General features: G+C 36.8%; 3 protein-coding genes and 1 long non-coding RNA gene across 7 annotated transcripts in view; 2 read left to right on the plus strand and 2 right to left on the minus strand.

The window, feature by feature from the left end:
* The first annotated feature begins 12 nt into the window (after positions 1 to 12).
* Positions 13 to 3965, plus strand: LOC131778703 (cyclin-dependent kinase 9-like). 2 transcript variants are annotated; one of them, XM_059095124.2, is made up of 4 exons: positions 13 to 358; positions 684 to 768; positions 874 to 964; positions 2051 to 3965. In XM_059095124.2, the coding sequence occupies exons 2-4, from the start codon at positions 748 to 750 to the stop codon at positions 2911 to 2913; spliced, it is 975 nt and encodes a 324-aa protein (XP_058951107.2). In that variant the 5' UTR covers positions 13 to 358; positions 684 to 747; the 3' UTR covers positions 2914 to 3965. The 2 variants fall into 2 exon arrangements, with proteins under 2 accessions (XP_058951107.2, XP_058951106.2); XM_059095123.2 differs by lacking the exon at positions 13 to 358 and adding an exon at positions 369 to 612.
* On the minus strand, positions 3678 to 9322 carry LOC131778749 (tRNA wybutosine-synthesizing protein 3 homolog). The gene is made up of 8 exons (XM_059095197.2): positions 9156 to 9322; positions 8936 to 9007; positions 8229 to 8327; positions 7523 to 7594; positions 6553 to 6621; positions 5818 to 5882; positions 5050 to 5117; positions 3678 to 4803 (listed from the first exon to the last, which is right to left on the minus strand). The coding sequence occupies exons 1-8, from the start codon at positions 9318 to 9320 to the stop codon at positions 4655 to 4657; spliced, it is 759 nt and encodes a 252-aa protein (XP_058951180.2). The 5' UTR covers positions 9321 to 9322; the 3' UTR covers positions 3678 to 4654.
* Positions 9323 to 14322: 5000 nt separating this feature from the next.
* On the minus strand, positions 14323 to 18210 carry LOC136280238 (uncharacterized). Its single transcript, XR_010717195.1, has 2 exons — positions 18046 to 18210; positions 14323 to 16436 (listed from the first exon to the last, which is right to left on the minus strand). It is a non-coding gene; the product is annotated as an uncharacterized lncRNA (long non-coding RNA).
* A 181-nt stretch (positions 18211 to 18391) lies between these two features.
* The window catches only part of LOC131778701 (protein transport protein Sec16A), a 28785-nt gene continuing 25302 nt past the window's right edge, over positions 18392 to 21874 (plus strand). For 2 of the 3 annotated variants that reach the window (XM_059095115.2, XM_059095118.2), the window contains exons 1-4: positions 19200 to 19527; positions 20350 to 20407; positions 21127 to 21223; positions 21738 to 21818. In XM_059095115.2, the coding sequence (XP_058951098.2) occupies positions 19485 to 19527; positions 20350 to 20407; positions 21127 to 21223; positions 21738 to 21818 (279 nt within the window). In that variant the 5' untranslated portion in view covers positions 19200 to 19484. Of the gene's footprint in view, positions 18505 to 19199; positions 19528 to 20349; positions 20408 to 21126; positions 21224 to 21737; positions 21819 to 21874 lie in introns of those variants that run through there. The other variant, XM_059095122.2, reaches the window with a different exon arrangement.

The raw sequence follows: 21874 nt of genomic DNA on the forward strand, positions 1-21874 counted from the left end.
GGCATTCACTTCAACGAGAACACTATGGAGAAAAAATCTTCTTGTCACAGGCTTTTCATTTCGAGACTGACATCAACTTGACAATTATATCCAGGAAAATAAGAGGAGAAAGACGGCGCCTTTTTTCGACAATAACGATTTGTCGAAGTTCGTAATGCAGAGAGGGACATTTCGTGGGGAGGCGCAATTTTCGTCAAGAGATGAGTCGTTTAGTGATCTGATTGCCAAGCTTAAGCAAGATTACGAGTGTAAATACAAAATTAGAATGTGAAATTGGAGATTTCGTCTGAAATTTTCCACGCGTTTCTCGGAAAATGAGAATCTTAGGTCGATGACGTCACAAGACGCCATTTTGAAGGTGAGCACGTTGACTTCTGGGAAGGATTATTTGGGTTCTTCTCATCCGGGAAACTTGCTTCCTGTGACCTTCATTTTACCGGCGTAAGGAGGACAACGTGGTTTCGTACGCGATTGTCTTCTCTTTGCCAAAACACCATTTTCAACCCTCGTTAGTCGCGTAATTGTGATGAGTAAAGACCTCTTGGACTACCCTTTCTGCCATGATGTCAACAAATACGAAAGGATGGTTAAAATTGGTCAAGGAACTTTTGGGTTTGTTGACTGCTTCAGTCCGCCATTTTGATAATTCGACTTTGTCGTTTATTTTAAGAATTGTTTTGCAGCGAGGTGTTCAAGGCACGCAACCGAAAGAATCTTAAAGAAATCGTTGCCCTCAAGAAGGTCCTCATGGACAACGAGAAAGAAGGGGTATATACCTATTATTGTTGTAAATGAGTGATTTGCTAAATGTAGTAGTTTCCGTGCTTGTTTTCTAGTCACTGAACTTTTGGTGTTTTTTGCACCACTGTTCAGTTCCCGATCACCGCCCTCAGAGAAATTAAGATACTTCAGTTGCTGAAACATGAAAACGTGGTCAACCTGTTGGAAATTTGTCGAACGAAAGGTGAGTTGAAGTTTTAGTTGTCCAGCAACTGGATGTTGAAATAACTCTACAACCAGTATACTTTTTATGGACGTGACGGCGTAGTTAAAGTGTCGATGACGCTGCTAGTCTAATTTCAGGTGTATCTCTTCATTTTCAAAGAAACAGAACTATTTTTAACATCAGTAAACTATACTTTGTGTTGTTTGAGTGGTTATGTCATGTCTACTGCTCCTTCTTTACTTTACGCGGAAGTCATGTGGTTTAACAATATAAGAGAGACACTACTTCGAAGATTTGCAACTAATTGTCACTGAAAATATCTAAGAGTTAAATTATTTTAAATATTCATCTAGTATTTTACTCATTAATGAGGGCCAAACAGGACAATATTTTTCAGGGTAATCAGTGTAAACAGATTTTCTCATTTTATGAAGAATCGTGGTTGTGATGTCAGGATAGTCAGTGCCTTGGAAGTAGTGCAGCTTATTTTTCAGAGGTTTTCTCCTTATCAAGAAGTATTTAAACTGTTTCTCATTCTGCAAATTATATTTTGCATCCTCAACATATTCATCAATAAGTTGTGGAGTTCTTTTACTAAGATGTGACTTAAATTAGTCATTTTCTAAGTGAAGAACCTAAAAAAATCATGACTCCAAAGAAAGGGAAATTTCTCAAGGAGCCAGTTGTAATCAACACTGAAATGAGCATACTCTTTTGGGACAGGAAAATGTAATAGATTCAGGTGCAGTGGCATGTGGTGTTGTGGGTGCTTTGTGTTTTCTAGACGACCATTCTCAGAACATTTCAGCACAAATTATAGGTGATTCAAGATTTCTGTTGCTTGTAAAATGCAATTGCTTGAGGGATTTTCTCTAACATGCTGAAAGAGGTGTCCCACTGCATACTAATCTGTGCAATATATATTTCAAAATAATTTTCCTCTTCCAAATTGAGGTTATTTTTCTGAATGGAGACAAATTTGTAAGTTTTATTTTGTGTCCTTTACAACATGAATGGGATAATAGTGAGCATCAACTCTACTTTTAGATATGTCCCCTCTGTTGAAGTGTGCATTAACTCTTTTCTTTTTCTTTTGTCTTCTAGCCTCTCCCTATAATCGCAATAAAGGAAGTATATACCTTGTGTTTGAGTTCTGTGAACATGACTTAGCTGGCCTTCTAAGCAACCATCAGATCAAGTTCTCTTTGTCAGAGATGAAAAAACTTACCCAGATGTTGCTAAATGCACTGTACTTCATACACAGTAATAAAATCCTGCACCGAGATATGAAGGCTGCAAATGTTCTAATAACTAAGAATGGTGTGCTGAAGTTAGCAGACTTTGGTCTGGCACGTGCTATTCACCTGAACAAGGAGCAGACCCAGCGTTACACCAATAGAGTTGTCACTCTTTGGTACAGACCGCCTGAGCTTTTGTTAGGAGAAAGAAACTATGGTCCTCCCATTGATCTGTGGGGAGCCGGTTGCATTATGGCAGAGCTATGGACACGAAACCCTATCATGCAAGGGAATACTGAACAAAATCAGTTAACCTTAATAAGTCACTTGTGTGGCTCCATTGCAGCTGATGTATGGCCAGGGGTAGAGAAACTGGATCTTTTTAGTAAAATGATCCTACCGGCAAATCAGAAAAGACGAGTGAAAGAAAGATTGAGAAACTATGTGAAGGATCCCCTTGCTCTTGATTTAATTGACAAGTTTTTGACCATAGATCCTGGCCAAAGAATTGATGCAGATACAGCTTTGAATCATGATTTCTTTTGGAGTGACCCATTGCCATCTGACCTGACACGTACATTAAGCTCGGTCAATACTTCAATGTTTGAGTTCTTGGCACCTCCACATCGTGGCAGAGGTCAAGTGCAACCACCAGCTGCTGGACAGTCTCGTGTGGGGGCTGCAAACCAGCTAAGTGTTACTAGCAGCACATTTGATAGGGTCTTTTAATTTTAGTTGCCTTTAATTTTCAATGAACACTTTGCATGCAGTGAAGTATATATTGTATTTATATGTGATGCAAACAATTAAACAATGCAAGTAAAGACTCGAAGACTCAAAAAAAAAAAAAAAGAAGAAAAACAAAAAAAAATTGCAAAAAGAAATAAAACAAACTAAAAAATAAAACAAAAAGAACTAACTTGTAAAAAGAAAAAAAGGATCAAAACTACAAAAATGAAGGTCACTCGCTTCAAGCTTGGCAATGCATTGCCACATGCAGTAATTTAGCATTGTTTACATACCCTGCAGTTTTTGTTTACTTTTTATGCATTAGTGTATTGTAGGTGTAATGAAAATATATGAAAACATTTGTGATTGAAAACAGGTGCTCTATTTTAAAGCATCTCAGACGTGAAATATTTCTTAGTTCTTGTGGATATGCTATACAAGAATTGGAAGTAACACCAAAAAATATTTAAAAAGCTATGCTGTGTAATCATGGCCTAAAAAAAAATTATCATACTTGGAAAATGCTCAAGGAAAGGGGAAGTCACAAACATGCTTACAGAAATGACTGTTCAATTTTCCCTGGCAGATTGGGTAATTTCAGTAGGGGTGGGTATACTTGAGGAGAATTGCAATTATCATCTCCATCACTGAATAGTCATCATTCAGTATTGGTAAACCTTATTTTTCTGATTTTTCCTTGGGAGAACCTATTATTGCCACTTTGAAATGTTTTATACACCAAGTTCATACTGTTTTTGTTTTGGTTTTTTTTCTTTTGCATTGTGCTTATGTTTAATATTATTAGATAAATTATGGAAGCATAGTGGTGTGAAGTTAAGATACTATGTTTCTGGAGTTTGAATGCAGACAGTTTACTTTTCATTTAGAAAAAGTTGAATCCCCATGTTGTATGTTACAATTAAAGCAGTTAAGGCAGTTAAAATTATCACAGAATGATTTTCCGTGTCAAATGCTGGTGTGCTGCCTGTGCTAGTATCATACTAAATAGTAATTTGAAAACAGTTTAAATAAACAAAGTACTGATAACAAAATTTGTAGGCCTTGTGTTATTTGTATGTAACCAGTTGTTCATCTAGGTCAGTCAGTAAAGAGACCCTTCCCACCTTGTGTGAAACTGTGGACTAGCAAGCCTAGATATTGGGATGAACTTCTAGAAGAGTGGCAACACTCTTGCTTCAGAATCAACAGAGGCTCCTGCAGACTGAGGGGCTGCTAAACTTGTGAGACTTACCAGTACTCAACTGGCTTTAGAGCTCGAAAGAACTCTAAAGGAGTACTGGTCACTGACATTAAAGTTACAGTGAACCTTAGAAAATGATGAATGGAGTTGTGTTTCAAAGAAACAGCTAACCAGACACAAGAAAACTTCCTCACAGGCATTGTCTCTGGGTTTACTTGCTTTTCTCAATCTTTATTGGGATCAGTCATGACACAACTGACCAGTCAGAATCAAATGAAAGAGTCTTCAGTGCACTGAATCTTGCAGCGTCAGGCCCTCACTGGTCCTTTTGCCATTAACACTCAGTTAAGAATCAAACAATATTGCAAGAAAGATCTCCCACAACAGTGCCATGTTCTGATGATAAGTAACAATTTCCCTTATAATTTCCAAAATTAAGAGAATTGAGCCAATTTCCCAATTTTCTTAGTGCTAAAAGGTTGCTCTTTGATCTGGGCTCAACTGTGCACAGTTACTTAAACCTGGCCCAAACAATAAAGATCATGACACATCCCCATAGAAAGAGGCCAAGCAGTCAAGCACATCATTATCATTTAAATGTACAAAGTCATCAGCATTTGATTTCTGGGAGGTTCTTGTCACTTCAGTAAATAGTTCATCTTTTCTGGTGTCAGTAGTTTGTTTTGGGTCTGAAATCAAATGTACAAACTTGTTAAGGTATGGGCTATCTGTACAAGAAAGGGTTAAAACTGCTAAGTTACTGAGTGAACTTGTAAGCATATGTAACCAAATGATACCATTCACAATTAAGGTAGATATGCACCAGCATATTCTTCTAAAATAATAAAGCAATGGGTTGGAACTCACAGAAAGCCAATTGTCTCTATTTTGTGATATGTTTGGATGGATGTGATGAAATCACTAATTGCAAGTACCTGTTTTCTGAGATGTGCTGTCACTGAGGCTATGATTATGTAATACATCCTTGAGGTTCTTGAAAAATCTGCAATGTTACATAAAATGATGACCATTTTGCATACATCAGCATCAAAACAATGAATACTATTAAATATAACTTCACTTCAATCAAAAGGCACTCAGACAAACACCTAGCCACTTTCTTATCTCATAAAGTGATTACTGACCCTTTACACCCTAGCATAAGTATGCACATTCTCCATACTATTCTCTTTACATTTCCTACAGTGCTGTCAAGGAGAATTTGCCTTACAATCAAGACTCACAGTTGGTGATTATAGACCATTACTTCCCTTAATCTGGTGAAGTTGTTCAGGGGTGATATTTTAAGGAGAAATTAGATGCCAGTCAGCAGTCAAAGAGTTAATGAAATTGTTAATGCAAAATGTTCTAAAGAGTGCTTCTCATGTGTATAACATTTACAAGTTAATTGGCTGTGAGTGTTGGTATATTTCATTAGTTGTGAATGTGCTTGTAGTTGATGTATTTGTATCATTGTGTAATTTTACAAAATTAATTTAGGGTAGTATGTCATGTTTTTTGTGGAATCTGAAGGTCTGAGGTTTGATTCCTCATGGGGACTCCAAATTTTTTCTGTGTCCCATGCTCGTGACAAGACAAAAAACATATTTCTCTATTTCTTTATCGGGCTCAAAATTTACCATCTCTCTTATTTCTATTTATAAATGTAGTCTTTTTGACCAATGTTTTTATATCAGGTGTACCTGTCTATTCTTGTTTGATTATCTTCAAGTTTATTGTTTGCAATATCCACCAGGAACTCTACATACTCAATAATGAAAAAAGTCAAAATCAATGGGTATAAAAATAATAATTGAATTGAATTCATATACAAATCAAATAACTGTTGGTAGTTCCTCAAGGAAATATGAACTAGTGGTATTTCAATATGTGACTTAAACCTTAGTAAGGAAATTGCATCACATGCATGTACATCCCTTAGGAAGTGGAGAGAGGATTTTTTTTACCTAATCATGGTTCACTTCATGCAGAGACTCCATCCCATGATGTCATTTTCTGCATTTTGAGCCTATTGGCTCCTATTGCATTTTTGTTAATGGTGTTTCTTGCATACAGTGCATTATACAGCGCAAAATACAATGGACCCATAGAGCCAAAACAAAAAATAACAAAAGAAAAAGGAGCACACCAAAAGACCATTGGTGAAGCAGGGAAAACTTAATCTTCCTTTGCCAGAGAAAAATTTTAAAAAATTATAATAATATTGAGCAAAAATTGGAAGGTCCAAAATAAACTCTGAAAACAGGATTTTTTCAGCTACAACAGGAGGCTTGAAACCTCGATTTCATGTAAAACCTCGTTTAAAATTCGTGTTTTTATCTAATTACACTAATATTGCACTATACCTATCTCTTTCCCCTAATCATTAAATTTCAAATTAAAGTGCAGATTTGTAGGGAAAGATTTTGCCAGATTACCTTATGTGACACCATTTGTTCTCCCAAGTGAACAAGTGGGACTTCTAAGCTCTGCGTACTTCTCACTGCCTGAAAAAATTAATAGATCAGCGAAATGTGATGAGATGTGACTGGTTAAGATCCCATTAGTTGCCACATTTAATTATGCATATCACATACAGTGAGTAAAATAAAAAGTAACTGTAAAAGGGAAGCATAGACCAAAAAGGCCAAGGAAAAATATTCTGATATGGTGTTTACCAATTTTTTTACCCTTTACACACTAAAATTAGCATTCATATTCTCTTCTTGGTGATTTTTTGCAATATTTTCTATGGTACTGACAGGGAGAATTTGTTTGATAGTCAGGGGCTTCTTAAATTGGTGATTGGTTCCTTTATTCTCATGACCTTTACATTTGATTTAAGGCTGATACTGTATGGAGAAATTAGAGGCTAGATTTTCTGAGGGTTAAAGGGTTAAGCTTATTTCTCAGTCGATATAGAGCTGTTAAATCTAATAATCCTGCCCTAAGAGCAAGCAAACAAGAATTTTAAGTTAGATATTAATTACTAAAAAAGATCAATATTTTGAGTCTATTTCAAATCAGGGATTTACATGACTAAGGTTACAACCTGTATGTTTTGATTAAATATCTTTCATTTAATGTCAAGTGCAGTCTGTGGAAAAGGCTTTTTTGTAAGTTTTTGGTTTGGTAGAAGGCTATGTGAGCCAAGTGCAAAATGCAATACACAAGCCCTAATGTCTACCATTGCATTCACTAAATAAATCTGAAAATGCCTAAAAGTAATGCCTAATATACTCTTAAGATTTTTATTCATGTTATGAATATACATTAATTTTGCAGGTATTTTTTCTTTTCTTTTCTTGTCATTTGTAGAACATTTTCTGTGTTCAGGAAGAAATCTTTTGAACTTTTATTAAGTAGCATTAGAGAACCATCCAAAACTTAACTAGGAATGACACCCACCACAATCACATTGGCCTTCCTGCCAATGACAATTCCAGAATTCTTAAAGCCAGATATAAGTGCAGCTTTGAGCTAGATGGGAAATAAACAACACAATAAATAGTCTGTGATAATCATATAAATTGAGAGTTGTTTAAAAAAGTATCCGCTCACTTCTCTATCAAACATCACAGTTGTGTCCTCCCCCCTCAAGTCCCAACCTTAAGGAGGTTGACTTTGACTTTGAAAATACAGACATAATTTTTCTTTAACAGAAGTGTTTGAGTAAGCTAAAAAATACTATAAGATAGGTAAATTTTGAAAATTTAAAGTTGAGTAGTATCAACCCTTAAACTCCCATTAGTGACCAAGAAAGAATTTCTCCTTACAGTATCTATACTCAGTAAACAAACATCATAAGAATTATACAGTATATAGGCATTAAGGAGAATTTTGGGACAGAGTGAAAGGGTTACGTAATATGCCATCCTGTCATAGCCAGGAATTCAGGGTGATAGAAAAAGTAAAGAATCCGGCAGGTCCATTGGAATGGGGAGTGCAGACTTCTAGACCATCCCATCCCCCTGGATCTGTCTCTGCCTTGCCCACACATTTTTCAATTAAGGGTTAGATATGTATGATTTCTGGAGTGCCTCAGGAGGACCATTTTATGCAGCTAATCAATAGTTTGATAGAGTATTTGTCATAAATCAATTCAATTACTTGCCATTTGTTGTCCACATTCAAGATTCCTGCACTGAACATGTAAAACAAATGGTTCAAACTTGAACACAGCACTTCCTTTACAGTCCTTCAAGGAATTGATCTAGTTTCAAAAGATAACAATGTGGATAGAAACGAGTTCTTCGGAAAACTTTCTGTACAAAATGTCTACTTACTTCCTCATAGAGGAATAGAGGAATGGAGAATTTTTTCCACTGATCACTGACTGTTACAGAAAGCTGAGCAGTTGTTTGAATAGGAAAATTGCCATGGGTCAAGGATGAACCAAAAAGTTTGCCTTGAATTTTGGTTTCTATCTTTCTGGAAGCCCAGGTTGTTGATCCTGTTATTATTAGTCTTTGACTGGCCCTGGTTGTGATGCAAATTTGGTTTTTTGCATTCTGGGTAATTAGGGGCAAGATAACTATCCTGCTGACAGCTTGCAAATTGAGTTGTATGCTATAGAATTTAATTTCAAACCCCTAATCACCCCTTCTCCATGGGACATCTGATGTTTTTGGTTACAAGGCAACACCAAGAAACACATATGTACCGTTAATTCAGGCTAGGCATAATTATAAAAGGTAGTCCAAAGTTTTCTAAAGAAGCTCTTAATTGTCAACAAATTTCTCCTACTCGACACCTTAGGAAATGGAAAGCGAGTAGCATGGAGAACATGCATACCGATAACACTGACTGGTCAATACTTACAACTTCTTCTTTTATAGCTGCATCATGGGTAACATAGAGCCATTCGCATTGTTTTTTCTTCTGATCTGCCAGCTGCAAAATATGAGGTAGTTCTATTGCACGCACAAAAAAAATGTTGTAGGAGGTTTGAGAAAAAGAAAAAATGGGTAATCCTAAAGTTTTTTATTCTTTTTTAGGTTAACACATGTACGGTCAAACATGTTTTTGCAAACTGGCTAACCTCGGAGAAAATGGATATTCTTCCAGAACAAGAACTTGTCGTAAAAAAGTTTTCTTTAGCGTTAATGTATTGTACTAAGTCCTTGATTTGGTCATCTATGCTCCCCTTCTTACTAAGATCAACTTGCGACAGACATGCCACTTTTTGCTTCTCGAACGCCGCCATTTTAAAAATTATTTTTCCTGTCACGAGATGATTTCATACATGAAGGATATACCGCTTAAAGGAATACAGCTTATCATTGGTACTACTGGCTCTCTAACTACCTTCCCGCCATTTCCAGGCCTAGCACGAAAGAGTTAAGACTGTAAATTGCTGTGAATTTTATCGAAATTCTCCCGCTATTGCTTGAAAATTATGTTACGAAGAAAGCCTACCAGAATAGAACTAAGAGGAGAGGATGTGGAAGAATACGAAAAGGCAAAAAAGATGTGGACGAAGGAAACAGAGAAGAAGGAGGACGACGATTCTAAGCTGGAAAGCTTACTCGACGATTCTCCTATGGCGTACAATGATCCAAAGAGAATTGCAAAAATTCACGAGAGAATTGGCTATAAGCCAGAGACTGTACCCAGCGATGGGACAGCGACTTTCAATTCGTAAAGCCTCCAAAGATGAGGTGGTAATGGCTTTCGATTGCGACTGACTTAAGTGGTGCTTCAGGTGTTATTACTGAATGCATGTTGCAAAGTCATCTAAATAATTGAGCATCGATTCAGTGGTGGAGGCTTAACTAATACTGGTAGGTTTAAAGAGAAAACTTACTATTCCATCAACTCTTATGGGAACAATGTGGAAAGGAACTTGAAACACGCTGAGCTTTTTGTTAACGGTGAAGTTAGTCATAAATTCATAGCTTGGTAATTATTACTCATACAACGTGACTGAGTACCACTGCTGCTGAGGTTGACTCCATACCTGCCAAATTTAGTGTTCTCCCTGAGAATCTCCTTTGCCTTTTTTGAGCATAATGCATGCAAGATTCTCAAAGCAAATGGGAGTGGAAAATGTCATTTAACTTCATGGAGTGAAGAGCACAGACAGACTCTACTTAACAAAGATTGGTGTTTAAATTACTTTCAAATAACTGAGGCATGTTCAGTTTAACAAATGTAAAGGAAGAATCCTTTAACCCAAGAATCAATGATTCAAAGAAATCAAGATTTTGGTTGAAACTTAAGATGAATGTAGTCACAATTTCTCCTGTCACTTCTTTCAGTGTGTAGAAAAGCAATCAGGAAAAAAAACCTTAGCTCTTCTGATATATATCTAATCATAGAATTGGTACTAGCTTTGGTTAGCATCACAAAGTGCTCAGAGGACATGATAAAAGCTGGAAAATTAGGAACCAAGATGTTTCATTGAGCTCTGACATGTAATATAAGGCCTGTTTAGGGGTAATTCCATTGGTCTACGTTGCATTTGTGCATAATTACTTTTTGTAATCAGAAGCTCATTACTAATGTGTTCCTGACGTAATTTCAGGGATGATAAGTCCAAGCACATAGACAAACTTGCCGCTTTTATGTGAATCATGGTTTTCTCACAACCCTTTAACTCCCAAGATCTGATTGTTAATTCTCCCATCTAGCTGTTACACATTTCCAAGTAAATTAGTAACAGGAATTTGGTGTTATCAGTAGATAAAAATACCACCTTCTACTTGATAAGTTTGAGTATTCTCATTACCTGTCTCGTGGATAGTGTGAGGACAATATGGGGAGTAATTATATATTAATCACTTCTAAGAGTTAAAGGGTGAAATAAGCATGGAGACCTCCATCTTTTCTTTATTTCACAAGAACTGTAATCAAGAACAAAGACTTAAACAAATCATGTTCAGGACTTTCAATAACAAATTCCAGTATTGCTTGAAGTAGTAAGACATTGTAGAAACTTGCAATGTGCATGTATGAAATAAATGAAAAATGTTCAAACCTTCATTGCCAATCCATTAAGGTAAACTGTAGCTGAAAAATTGTGGCTAAATGTTGAAAACATTCTGACAGGCTTTTGTTGGTAGTTTTAGAGAGTCATGTAAACTTGTATCCATTATGAAACTAAATGGTGTGACTTTTACTAAGGATGATATAACTTCAGGTTATAAAAACTAAAAAGTTTTGAACACTGGGATTACTTCTGAGATGTCAATTGTTGAAAAGGAAAGCTCAATTACACATGGAATGTAATACAGAACTTTAAGTTCCAGGTAGTAATTTGAACAATCTAGTGTTGAGAGTTTATCAAGTTTGTCTTGGTTTTGCTTTACTAGACTCTGATTGGTCTGGAAAACACTAGTTTTTTTGTCAACTACTCAGATAGGAGAAAATTTCCAATGAAGACTTGGCTCACATCAGATCCAAATTATTTACATGTGATTTGACTGGTAACAGGCTGGATGGAGTTTTCTGTATCTCAGTTGTAGAACATTGTAATATCAAATATCAGCAGAGTTTGGTTTTGATTCCTCCAGGGGACTCGGAGTGTATCATCATTTGGCACTCGTGAAAAGAGGAATAACATCTTTCAATATTTCAAGTGTTCATGCTTCTTCTATGCATGACCAAAACAATCATTCACTCACAATACTAGTATTTTGGAAACCATTTATTCTCATTATTAATATTTATATTACTTTGCAATTTCAAATTATTTCATTCTCAAAGTTTGAACATAGCATCAAGAAGTGTCCTCTTATGTTTTTGTACAATGGACATGGAAAAATATATTATTAATATTGCAATAAAAATTTAGAAATATTATTCAAAAATAGTCAAAATTGTTGGCTATTTTTGCCATGTCACATTCAGGAGTCTAAATTTTTATCTTTCCCAATCTGGACCTCCACATTACTAATACATCCACTCAAATTTTTAATTTCTCTTCACAGTGTCACCCCTAAATGAAACATTAAGGTCACACATATAAACAAAATGATCCCCAACTTAAGAAACTCCTGCTGATTGTTAAACAAATTCTCCTATACAATACCTTGGGAAATGTATAAAGCACAGTTTGGAGAATATGCTGATGTTAGGGTGTAAAAGGTTATGTCAAACTCCTTGTTTATAGTAGGATATTACCTGGCTCTGAACTTAATGTGCATAATTAGACTTTGGGAGACCTCATAGATGCAGTTTCATAGCCTGGCAGGAATTTTTTGGCTGGTCTGTGTCCTGGGTGACCAAACACCACTAAACACTCCCAAATTATTCAGGGCAATTCGAAAAATCTAATATTTTACTCAATCTTCGGTGTTAAAGGGTAAGTACACCTGTTAAATTCCACAGTTAGAAAACTATAACCCTGGCAACATGATAGCATGTTTCGCATTCAGTTAAACAGGAGAAACCCCGCCGCTATTAAATCTGCATCTACTGGATTTGTTCTTCAGAGAAGACCGCCACTTTTGAATACATTAGTAATGAAGTGGAAGTGTATTTTGCCATTCAGATTGTATGAAGTTGTTGTTTAACTGTAGAAAGAAGCAAATACCACAATAATTGAGGAATTAGTTGATATTATAATCTTAATGTCACTTGTTAACATCGTTGGTTGCGATCCTTTCATCCAAGATGACGTTACCGTCTGAGATGACGTACAATTAGTTCTTATGCTGACACGCACAGTTATCAGCTCTCTACATGCAATCCAAACAGACGACTTCTTCTACCAACGGTTTGTTGGAAATCACTAAAGACTTCCTTGAAACTGAACTGGCTGTTTTGCTGTACATGTATTTCAGATTTAGATCAGGGCCACACTGCAAATTTACCACAGTCACACAACACAAGATCACGAGTTAGACAACAGCCTTAATTATAATTTTTCTCCCTTTTTCACCAGAAACCTTTGTGGTCGAAGCGCTAGTACGAAAGCAATCAGTCCTTTCAGGTTAAACTTCAGATTTTGCCCTTCGCCGTGCTCCATGTAGTATTTTCTTGCTTTTGTGTGTACAAGGAGGTTCGCAGTTTTTCTCACCGTTAGTCGAATGGTTTTCCTTGAAAGACCCGTCCTTGTTTTGTTGACTCTTGATTGGTAACTCCAAACTCTTGGTCTCATAGGCAAGATTTAAAAGTTTTGCAGATAGCAGCGACTGGAGGCTACACTTTCTCCTGAAAGCCCATTCTTTGTCAAACACGAACTCGTTGTCCAAATTCCTCGACAATACTGGATTTCCACGTTTGAGTTTCTTATCTGCATTTTCCATATTCGCGCCTTCAGATTCATCGCCAGAGCTCTCGTTATCCGGTAAATAGTCTTGATCACTGACCTCTCGACTGACTTGCATTTTAACGTTCAAATTTTTTGGTCCGTCAGGCAGAGAATTATTTTAAGTGGTACGTGCTGGAATGAACTGGGGTTTCGGAGCAGCATTCGGATAAAAAAGCTCTTACGTGAAACAAAACAAAAGATTAAGTGATACTGAGTTATAAAAGATGCGCTGTCGATGTTCTGTGAAATTAGCATAACAACAGTGTTCTTTCATCACGGTTATTACCTGAGAAGCCCTTGAATTTTCCAGAAAGTAAACAAAGACGGGTCCCCGCAATTACAAGAAAATATCAAATTGTAACGTTTCAATATCTCCTATGGGTTTTCCAAGCAAGTTTAGTTTTTCGTAATCAGTGTCTTTGAGCCGAACTGCTATGCACTGCTCTTTGCTGCCGCATCAATCTCTTTTCTGTTGGAAGAAAAGCGCCTCGAGTATGAGCTTTTCGTTTCATTTGAAATGAGAAACAAGAATTCCAAAATAAGCATCGGTTATTGTAAATATGGAGCCTTGTATAATATCAAATTCGTCGATCACAATCATATTCAATTTTCTCTATCTTTGGGAATCTTTCCCAGCTCTTGGTTCTTCGTTTCCTCATCTGTCTCTCTCTAGTAATATTTAGTAGTCAGTTCAAAGTTAACATGACTTAGGCAACAGTCGTGGCAATTTAAAGTTATTGCTTAAAATATCAAGAGTCTGCTTTTGACGAACCTTTAGGCTACAAAACTCGTGTGATGGACTAAGTGCCGCCAATCGCCGCCAAAATACTCTATGCATTTATCAAGCAGGCATAAACTCTGTCAAAAATATAATTTTTACGGCAGTAAACATATAATACAAATGAACAGGAGTTCAAGGGAGAAAAATAGTTGACCTTAGGGTAAACTGACAGGTTTTAATTTTCTTCTTTATTTATTTTTTTCCTTTCCTAAAAGAATGCAAGGAACAAACAAAGCTAAGGAGGCCCTTGAACAACTGTCCAGCAGAAATTCAAAGTGTACCCATATTCGCCCTTTTTTGTGATCATCATAAAAACTAGGGTTTTTTTTTTTAAAAGATGATAACCACATGCAGTATTTCAAGTGTTAAAAATTTTAAATAGTCGCGACTATTTTCGCGAAACTACGTCATGGAGCTCTTTTTAGACCACAGGAACAATGCATGTGCCCTCTTGAAAACCTCTCATATTTTCAAAAAGTTCTTGTAGTTCTTCAAAGTAATTAATATTACGCTATCTCCTACAAAAAAGCCAAAATTTGTGCAAGTTTCCCTTTGCACAAATCACGTGTGTGTGATCAATAACTTTAAAACAACTCTCAGTCACAAGATTTCGAATTTAATGATTTCCGCCCCTCCCTCGATAGCCAATTATTCCTAATAAATGCTTCTTTTTCATCTGTGGAAAGTGTACAGGTCTCGAACGGTAAATAAGCATACGTTTAAATTGGACTTATTCCTCCAAGTATTTGCGGTCAAGACTCAGTTTTCAGGCAGTCGACCTAACTCAGAACACACATCCTGATTAATACAGATAACAGACAAAGAAATACTTTTGATCGTAAGCGACGACAAAACCTATTTAAAAATCTATTTAATTTCAAGCATCATTCAATCATATGACGTCAACTGCGGCATATTTCACTTACGATGAGTCTCATTTTGTACTTAGAAAGCCCCGAGCTGTAGATTCCGAGTTATTTTTCAATTTCCCTCTTTCCTTAATTATCCAAACTTGTTTTCGCATAAGTATCCTCCGAAAAAAGGGTCATTAACAGATGTCAAGGCTATCAGGAACGGAAAGCGTGACAGATTATTATCAACTGCACTAAATATAGACTGCGGCCCAAAATTACGCGCGCCTGTTTTTCAAGACACATTGAGTAGGGAACAAAATACGCGCGAATCTAGGACAAATATATCGCGATGTCGTGCGGTTACTTGGACAGTTGGTAACAGTATTTGAACTGTAAGAAAACGCGTGAGTGAGTTGTTTCAACATGTTCAAAGGATGAAAAAAAAAATGGACGACAGTTATCAGCCGTTGAATAAATAAAAAACTTCTTAGACGTTTTGGTGTGTCGTATACTGCTGATTGCAGTATTATCTATATATAGTCCAAAAAGAACTTAAAAGTTGCTTTGTCTCTGTGCTGTATCAGCAGTGTATATCAATGATTTCTTGATAACTGATATAAGTTACTCTACATAAATATGTACCAGTGAGAGCAGTCATCTCTGTAGGAAAAAAAGTCATCCTCCCAAAACCGCGATAAAGCACTCTTATCCTTCCATAATTAATCTTGTAGAATAACCTTGCCAACCACAACTCTGCGTCACAGGACAGTTCCTGACTTGGACTCATGTCTACATTATTCTTGATCCTTAAATCACGTGTTGAGTAAATTAACACCATCATATACCTCGCACGCAGTTTATTTTCTATTAAAACCTTCATTGCAACTTGGGCGATTGGTTGGTGCCAATGATTTCCTAGTCTACTGATTTGGTTGAGCAGCGTAAAAATTTTTAAACATCCCCTCTTACATGTAAACATGTCATTCTTTAAGTTGGCACCACATCAGTCACACGCATGGCGGGCATATCATCACTTGCCTTACCAGGCCGTCAAAGAGCCAAACAGCTTTATCTTTGAATAGTCTTCGTTTTGTCGTCCAATCTCATGAGAAATTTGGAGTATATAAGCGACGAAAGGCTACATCTTCTCTTAAGAGCCCATTCAGAGTCAAAAACACATTCGTTCTCTTCTGTAGAGTGTGAAAGAGTGGTATATCTATATCCCAATAGCCGTTGATGGTGGTCATTGAAACGGCTGACTGAGCGCATTCCGCAGTCAGATTCGTCATCTGCGAAACATTCTTCGTAAGATGAGTTACCCCGACGATTATCCATTCTCAAAGCGATATTTCCAAATCTCTGTTTCCTTTCCTCATGCGAGGCTTTAGCTTCTCCTCACACGGTAGCAATCATTAAAGTCCAAATGTCAAACTGTGAGTCACATGTGAATGAATAGCAGCAAAAATATTCACAAATTACATACGAGTGTATCCTGGGCGTAACTACAAGAGGGATTGATTAGTTGTCTATGTAGGCTCATTAATTGACGGGCGCTTTGTTTGGCTTTGCTCATATGCCAGAAATTGCCAGATGGAAGGAAACTGCGGTTTTCTCGAATAAAATTTTGACACATTACCAATACAGATAGAATCCAAAAAAAATTTGAGACATTTTTGTGAAACGTGCGAATATCGATATATTCTTAAAGGACTTGTGAAACAATGATGATGGACCAAAGCCATGATGAATAAAAGTAGGGATCGAGTAAAGCAAAGAACCTGATAAATCAGGTTTAGTGACTAAATCAAGACGTCTAGTTCATAATAACCCGTTCTTCTTCTGTACTAAAAACTGATACACAGAATTGATATGTTAACATACAGTGTTCTGCAAAGCACAGCGGGCAATCGCTCATAAGCGGTTGACCTTGAAAGTTCTTTTCGTGACCTTCTCATTCGTAACCTCACGTTTTCATTCGAGAAAATACGAGAAGTCCTCTGTGCGCTGTAAGAACACGTATTTTGTACAAGCTTATTGGCTCCTCGAGTGTCACTGGTAAAGCCCAAAATTTTGATTTTAAAAGGTATACCCGTCCACTAATTTTCAACCATGTAGGTTTGATGATTACACTCAGGCAGAGGCTACTTCCAAATTTGTAGCATTTTAAAAGATAAAAGGACGTAGTAAAGCCGTTTTGCAAAAATGGCTTAGTGTTGAAGTATTTTCTTTGTCGTGTCACGAGCGTGAGATATAGAAAAAGTTCTTAGCATCTTAAAAAGGCGCATCATTAAAAAAGGTGACCCATGAGGAATCGAACCTGAGACTTTCGGAGTTCGCGTTCTGATGATCTTCCACTTCAATGACGGTGCACAGTTTCCAGGGCGAGTAATTCCATTACTAGTTTCTTACTCCGGTTACTCATTGTTATATCTCAGTTCTAATCACTCAAATCTTCTTTGTCATCAAGGTTTTTCTCACAAATGTAGTGACCTAGGTCTTCAGGAGACAAATTTTGCTGAAAATGTTTTTAAATTATCGTCACCCTCTGCTCCATCGCTCCCTTCCTCCGCTCGAGGTTGGGGGAGGGGAAAGGCTGAGCACTATCCCTTTCCTCAGAAAGGAAACTGAGGGGAGGGAGTGAAAAAACAATTGTTTATGGTGGGTTGACGGCCCCGTCGGATCCTGGACAGAACCTAAGTTGAACTCTGAGATAATGAGACTCATACGTACAATTTGTCTACTTCGCAGTCGTCTTTTGAGTGCCACGCAACGGTGCCCCGCGGGAGGAGTAGCGTTGCGTGACATCCTGAAAAACGGCTCCAAAGTAAGACTAATGCTCCGTTAATTCAGTCTGTTATCATTCTTTTTTAAAATTTAAAGAACTTTGTGATTTTTCTCTTTCAAACGACGTTGGAAATTTTGACGATTGATTTACTAATATATTATTATGGCATACCGGCTTAGCTTTCCTCTGAGTGTCATGAAAACATCCTGGCGGTCTAAACAAGCTGAGTCACGTACTCGGTTACGTAATACTTACCAGAAGTAAAGTTTGTTGTCAGATTAAGCGCCTACATTTCCGATTGAATATGTTCATAGAGGAAGGCACTTCTAAAGTTCCAATTGTCCGTTTTAGCAAGGCGTTTTCACCCAGAGATTTGAGTGAGGTTCTTTTTATAGACGACATCGGAGACAAAAGTGGAAAAATTTTGATTCATCTGATCTTCAAGTTGCATTTGCAAACTATCGGATGTCATTCGTAACTTATCGAATGTCTTTTAAGCGTGTCAGTGTCTGAAACGTGATACCTAAGTACCTTTTGAAATCTTCACTGGCGAATGTCCTGGGAACTAATAATATTGGGTCATGTGACAGTCTTTCTTTGAGCCGATCGATTCTCATCACGAATAATGAATTTTGATGTTGTCTGATGCTGGATTGGGAGACAACAACTACGACTATTCGTTGGGTTGACTAACCATCATTTGACGTACTATTGGTAAGAGACTTTTATTCGTGATTTGTGTCGCCAGATTCTGTCATGCTTGCCGGTGTAGAGTTACAGACCTAACCCTAATTTTCAAACGGGACGGTGTGTTGGTAGAGCATATCATATACAACTGAGCTAAATCCTCTCATGTAAAATGGTTCTTTTTGGACTCGTTCACGCCTTTTGCGGTTGTTTTCTACTCACACACCTTATGATTTATAAAATCGAGACTTCGAACCGAAAAATTCGAAACTACAAAGCTAATTTCAACGTTTTAAGTTATTTGAATATACTAAAGGCTGTTTTATTATAATCCACCATGAGATATATCAATTTACATTTTTAAGAAGAAGCTGTTCCTTCGTTACGACCAAGAATACACAAGAATGCATACAGATTATCCTGTTAAAGTCAATACTAAATTTGGACCGAAACTAGTTTTTAAATATTGGAGACACTTTTTTCCTTTAATAGAACTATAAACGATTGGATTTTTGTCTTACGAAAGCTCAGACGGAAGTCAAACATGTTAGTTTGGACGTTAGATCTTGAAAAGAAGCGTTTCTCAAAATTAATATTCGGCTTAACTCACTTCCGGTAAGACGTTCGAGAGCGCGAGACTTCCGTAATTTGACGTCAGCGGAGAACTTTCGTAAACAATGCGTGAAGTGACGTGGCGGAATCATTCGCTACAGTGAGTTCGATGTGAGAAGTTGATTAGCATATATGTTAAAAAGTTTACTTCATCGAGAACTTTGTTAGACTTACGAAACTTTATTCCACGTTGTTGCACTGTTAACTTGGTGTCTCCCTTTGTCCATCGGTGATCTCTGGCTTCGTCCTGTCCGGAGGAAGTCCCAGAACTCCGCCATGGATGAGGGGGCTTCATCAGTGCTATAAGTTCTAGCTTGAGCATCGTGAATTCGTTCTACACGTTCTTCGCGTTAGTAGCTTCTACCTCGATAGGATTTTTGAGGTCAGCCTATAACATGGCACAGATTCCAGGCATTTTTAATGCCGCTCGATATTTTGGTAAGTTCTTCTTTTAACGCTTGCAATGCGCTTTAATCCAACTATCTCGATGTAACCTGTTCCACCGGCTTCTAGATTTCGACCAGCAAAAGACAGCCTCGAACTCGATGTTATGGATGTCACGAAGGTTAACATAGATATTGGGAGGGTGGGACAATAATGTTCTCCAAAATTTTTTCTGGAGTGTTTTTTTTTTTCAATCGCATGTTTTTTATTTTATTTGAAAAGTTCGTGAAGGTAAATTTGTTACACTATTTAGACACAATTTACTTCCGGTTGAACGATATAAGCTGATTTTGATACTGTGAAGCACAAACATTTTGAATCGAATATAAATTTCTATGTACGGATTGAACGAAATCAGGTGTGAATAGTTTTGTCTGTGATAGATTTGTTTTAAATTTAATTTAGTTAATCAAAGGTACGGTTGAACTTCTTGTAGTAAAAATATTAAGTAGCCCACGCAAGCAGTTATTCTATTCAGATGGCATGTGGGAAAAGCAAGATATGTATATCATTTCTTGTACACAGGCATGTGTGGTGAACATTGTCCACTTTCTGTATTGTGCAATAAAATGTGTTTCAATTTAATCATGCAAAATCACTGTCACAGGGAAAGAGCATTTAGATTTGAAATACAACATATATATTTACCTGGTATATAACTTGCTTGAGGCTTCAGTACACTTATTTTTTTTATTATATTATAACAGTCTGGTATTTGTAGAAAAAAGTCACCACTGAATAATTATGCATTATGGATAGATGTAGTTATTGTCACAGTGTTCTACATATCATTAACTTTCATTATTTGAATTTAAGGTGGTTCTAGCCCTAATAAAGGCCAGCAAGATTCATTTTGGAACCACCAATCAAGCAGGTATGTTGTGTTTATTCCTAAACTCTAACTCCAAAGATCCGATTATTAATTTTCCCCTCTTATTGTGACCATTTCCTCATGAGTTAGTTTCAAGAATTTGGTGTTAGATCAAGATAACAACTTCTACCTGATAAGTTTGGGTATTCTCATTGCCTGTTTTCTGGACAGTGTATGGGTGTTATGGTGAGAAGTTACATTTCAATCACTTCTTGGAGTTAAAAGGTTAACTATACATTTCCTAAGGTGCGGATAAGGAGAATTTGTTTGACAATCAAGAGCTTCCTTGGTTGGTGATCATTTCCCTTATTCTCATGACCTTAATGTTTGTTCTGGGGTGATGGCATAAGGAGACATAAGATGCTAGTCACTCTCAGAGGTTAATCTGCTTTTAGAACTTCCATTCAGTTTATGTCAGGAAGCTGATGCAATGAAAAATATTCCCTCAAGAGGAACACCATTCTCTTAACCCCTTCCATCTCTGTACCAAAGGAAATATTTAGAGAACAGTATGGAGAATGTGGTAAAAGTGTATATATATATATATGTGTGTGTGTGTGCGTGAAGGTTAATTGTCCATGTTTCAGAGACCTGGGTTATTTCTAGAGATTTTCCAATTCAGATTCAGAAAGATACTTTATCTTGCACTAAATTATTTTGAGAATGATTTGACATAGGGAGGTCTTTAAGAACAACCATTTTTTTTACTGTTTATTTTTCAGTGAAAATAATTTCTCAGGATCAGAAGCTCTGCAAAACTCTTTCGAAGTAGCAACATCTCCAACACAGAGCGTGGATCCTTTTATGAGTTGTACTCAGGTAAAAATTTTGATAGGGACAAAAATATTTATTTTTCATCACTTAAACCTAATTAACACAGAGAGGGTAGAGAAAAGGGGGCGAAAAGGAGTCTTTGTACATTAAAACATAACGCAATATACCCCCATACTTGTTATTAGAATAGACAATTTGACTTGCAATTGTTTTAATTTCAATGCGGAGACAGCTTAAAGTGAAAGAGGGCAAACTTTTTCCTCCTCCCTATGGGAACCTTATTGAGCACAGCTTGAAATCTTGACCAGAAAAAATCTGGTGATGAATTCTTTTTTTGAAGTATTGAGGTATAAAAGCAAACACCATATATTGTAAAGGCAAACTAATGGGCATATTGTTTTCAATTTGGTGAAAAATATTGCCACTTGGCAGGCTGGAGATGGGTTATGTATATAGTAGGAGACAATTCAAACATTTTTCTCTAGAGCTATTGGCCAACCAGTCTAATAAACCATTCTTTAATACCTGCCCAGCAGTAATTGTACTTTTTTTTCCATAGAATGAATTTGATGGTTGGGATGAGTGGCCGGCTGAATTAGACGAATTGCTTGGCAATACTACTACTCATCATTATGAGTCGGTAAGAACACTTTCCCTGCAATTTGGTTAGGTTAAAAATGAGAGTAGTGTTCTATA

This window comes from Pocillopora verrucosa, chromosome 4, assembly GCF_036669915.1.
Source record: "Pocillopora verrucosa isolate sample1 chromosome 4, ASM3666991v2, whole genome shotgun sequence".
In the NCBI taxonomy this organism is placed as follows: Eukaryota; Metazoa; Cnidaria; class Anthozoa; order Scleractinia; family Pocilloporidae; genus Pocillopora; species Pocillopora verrucosa.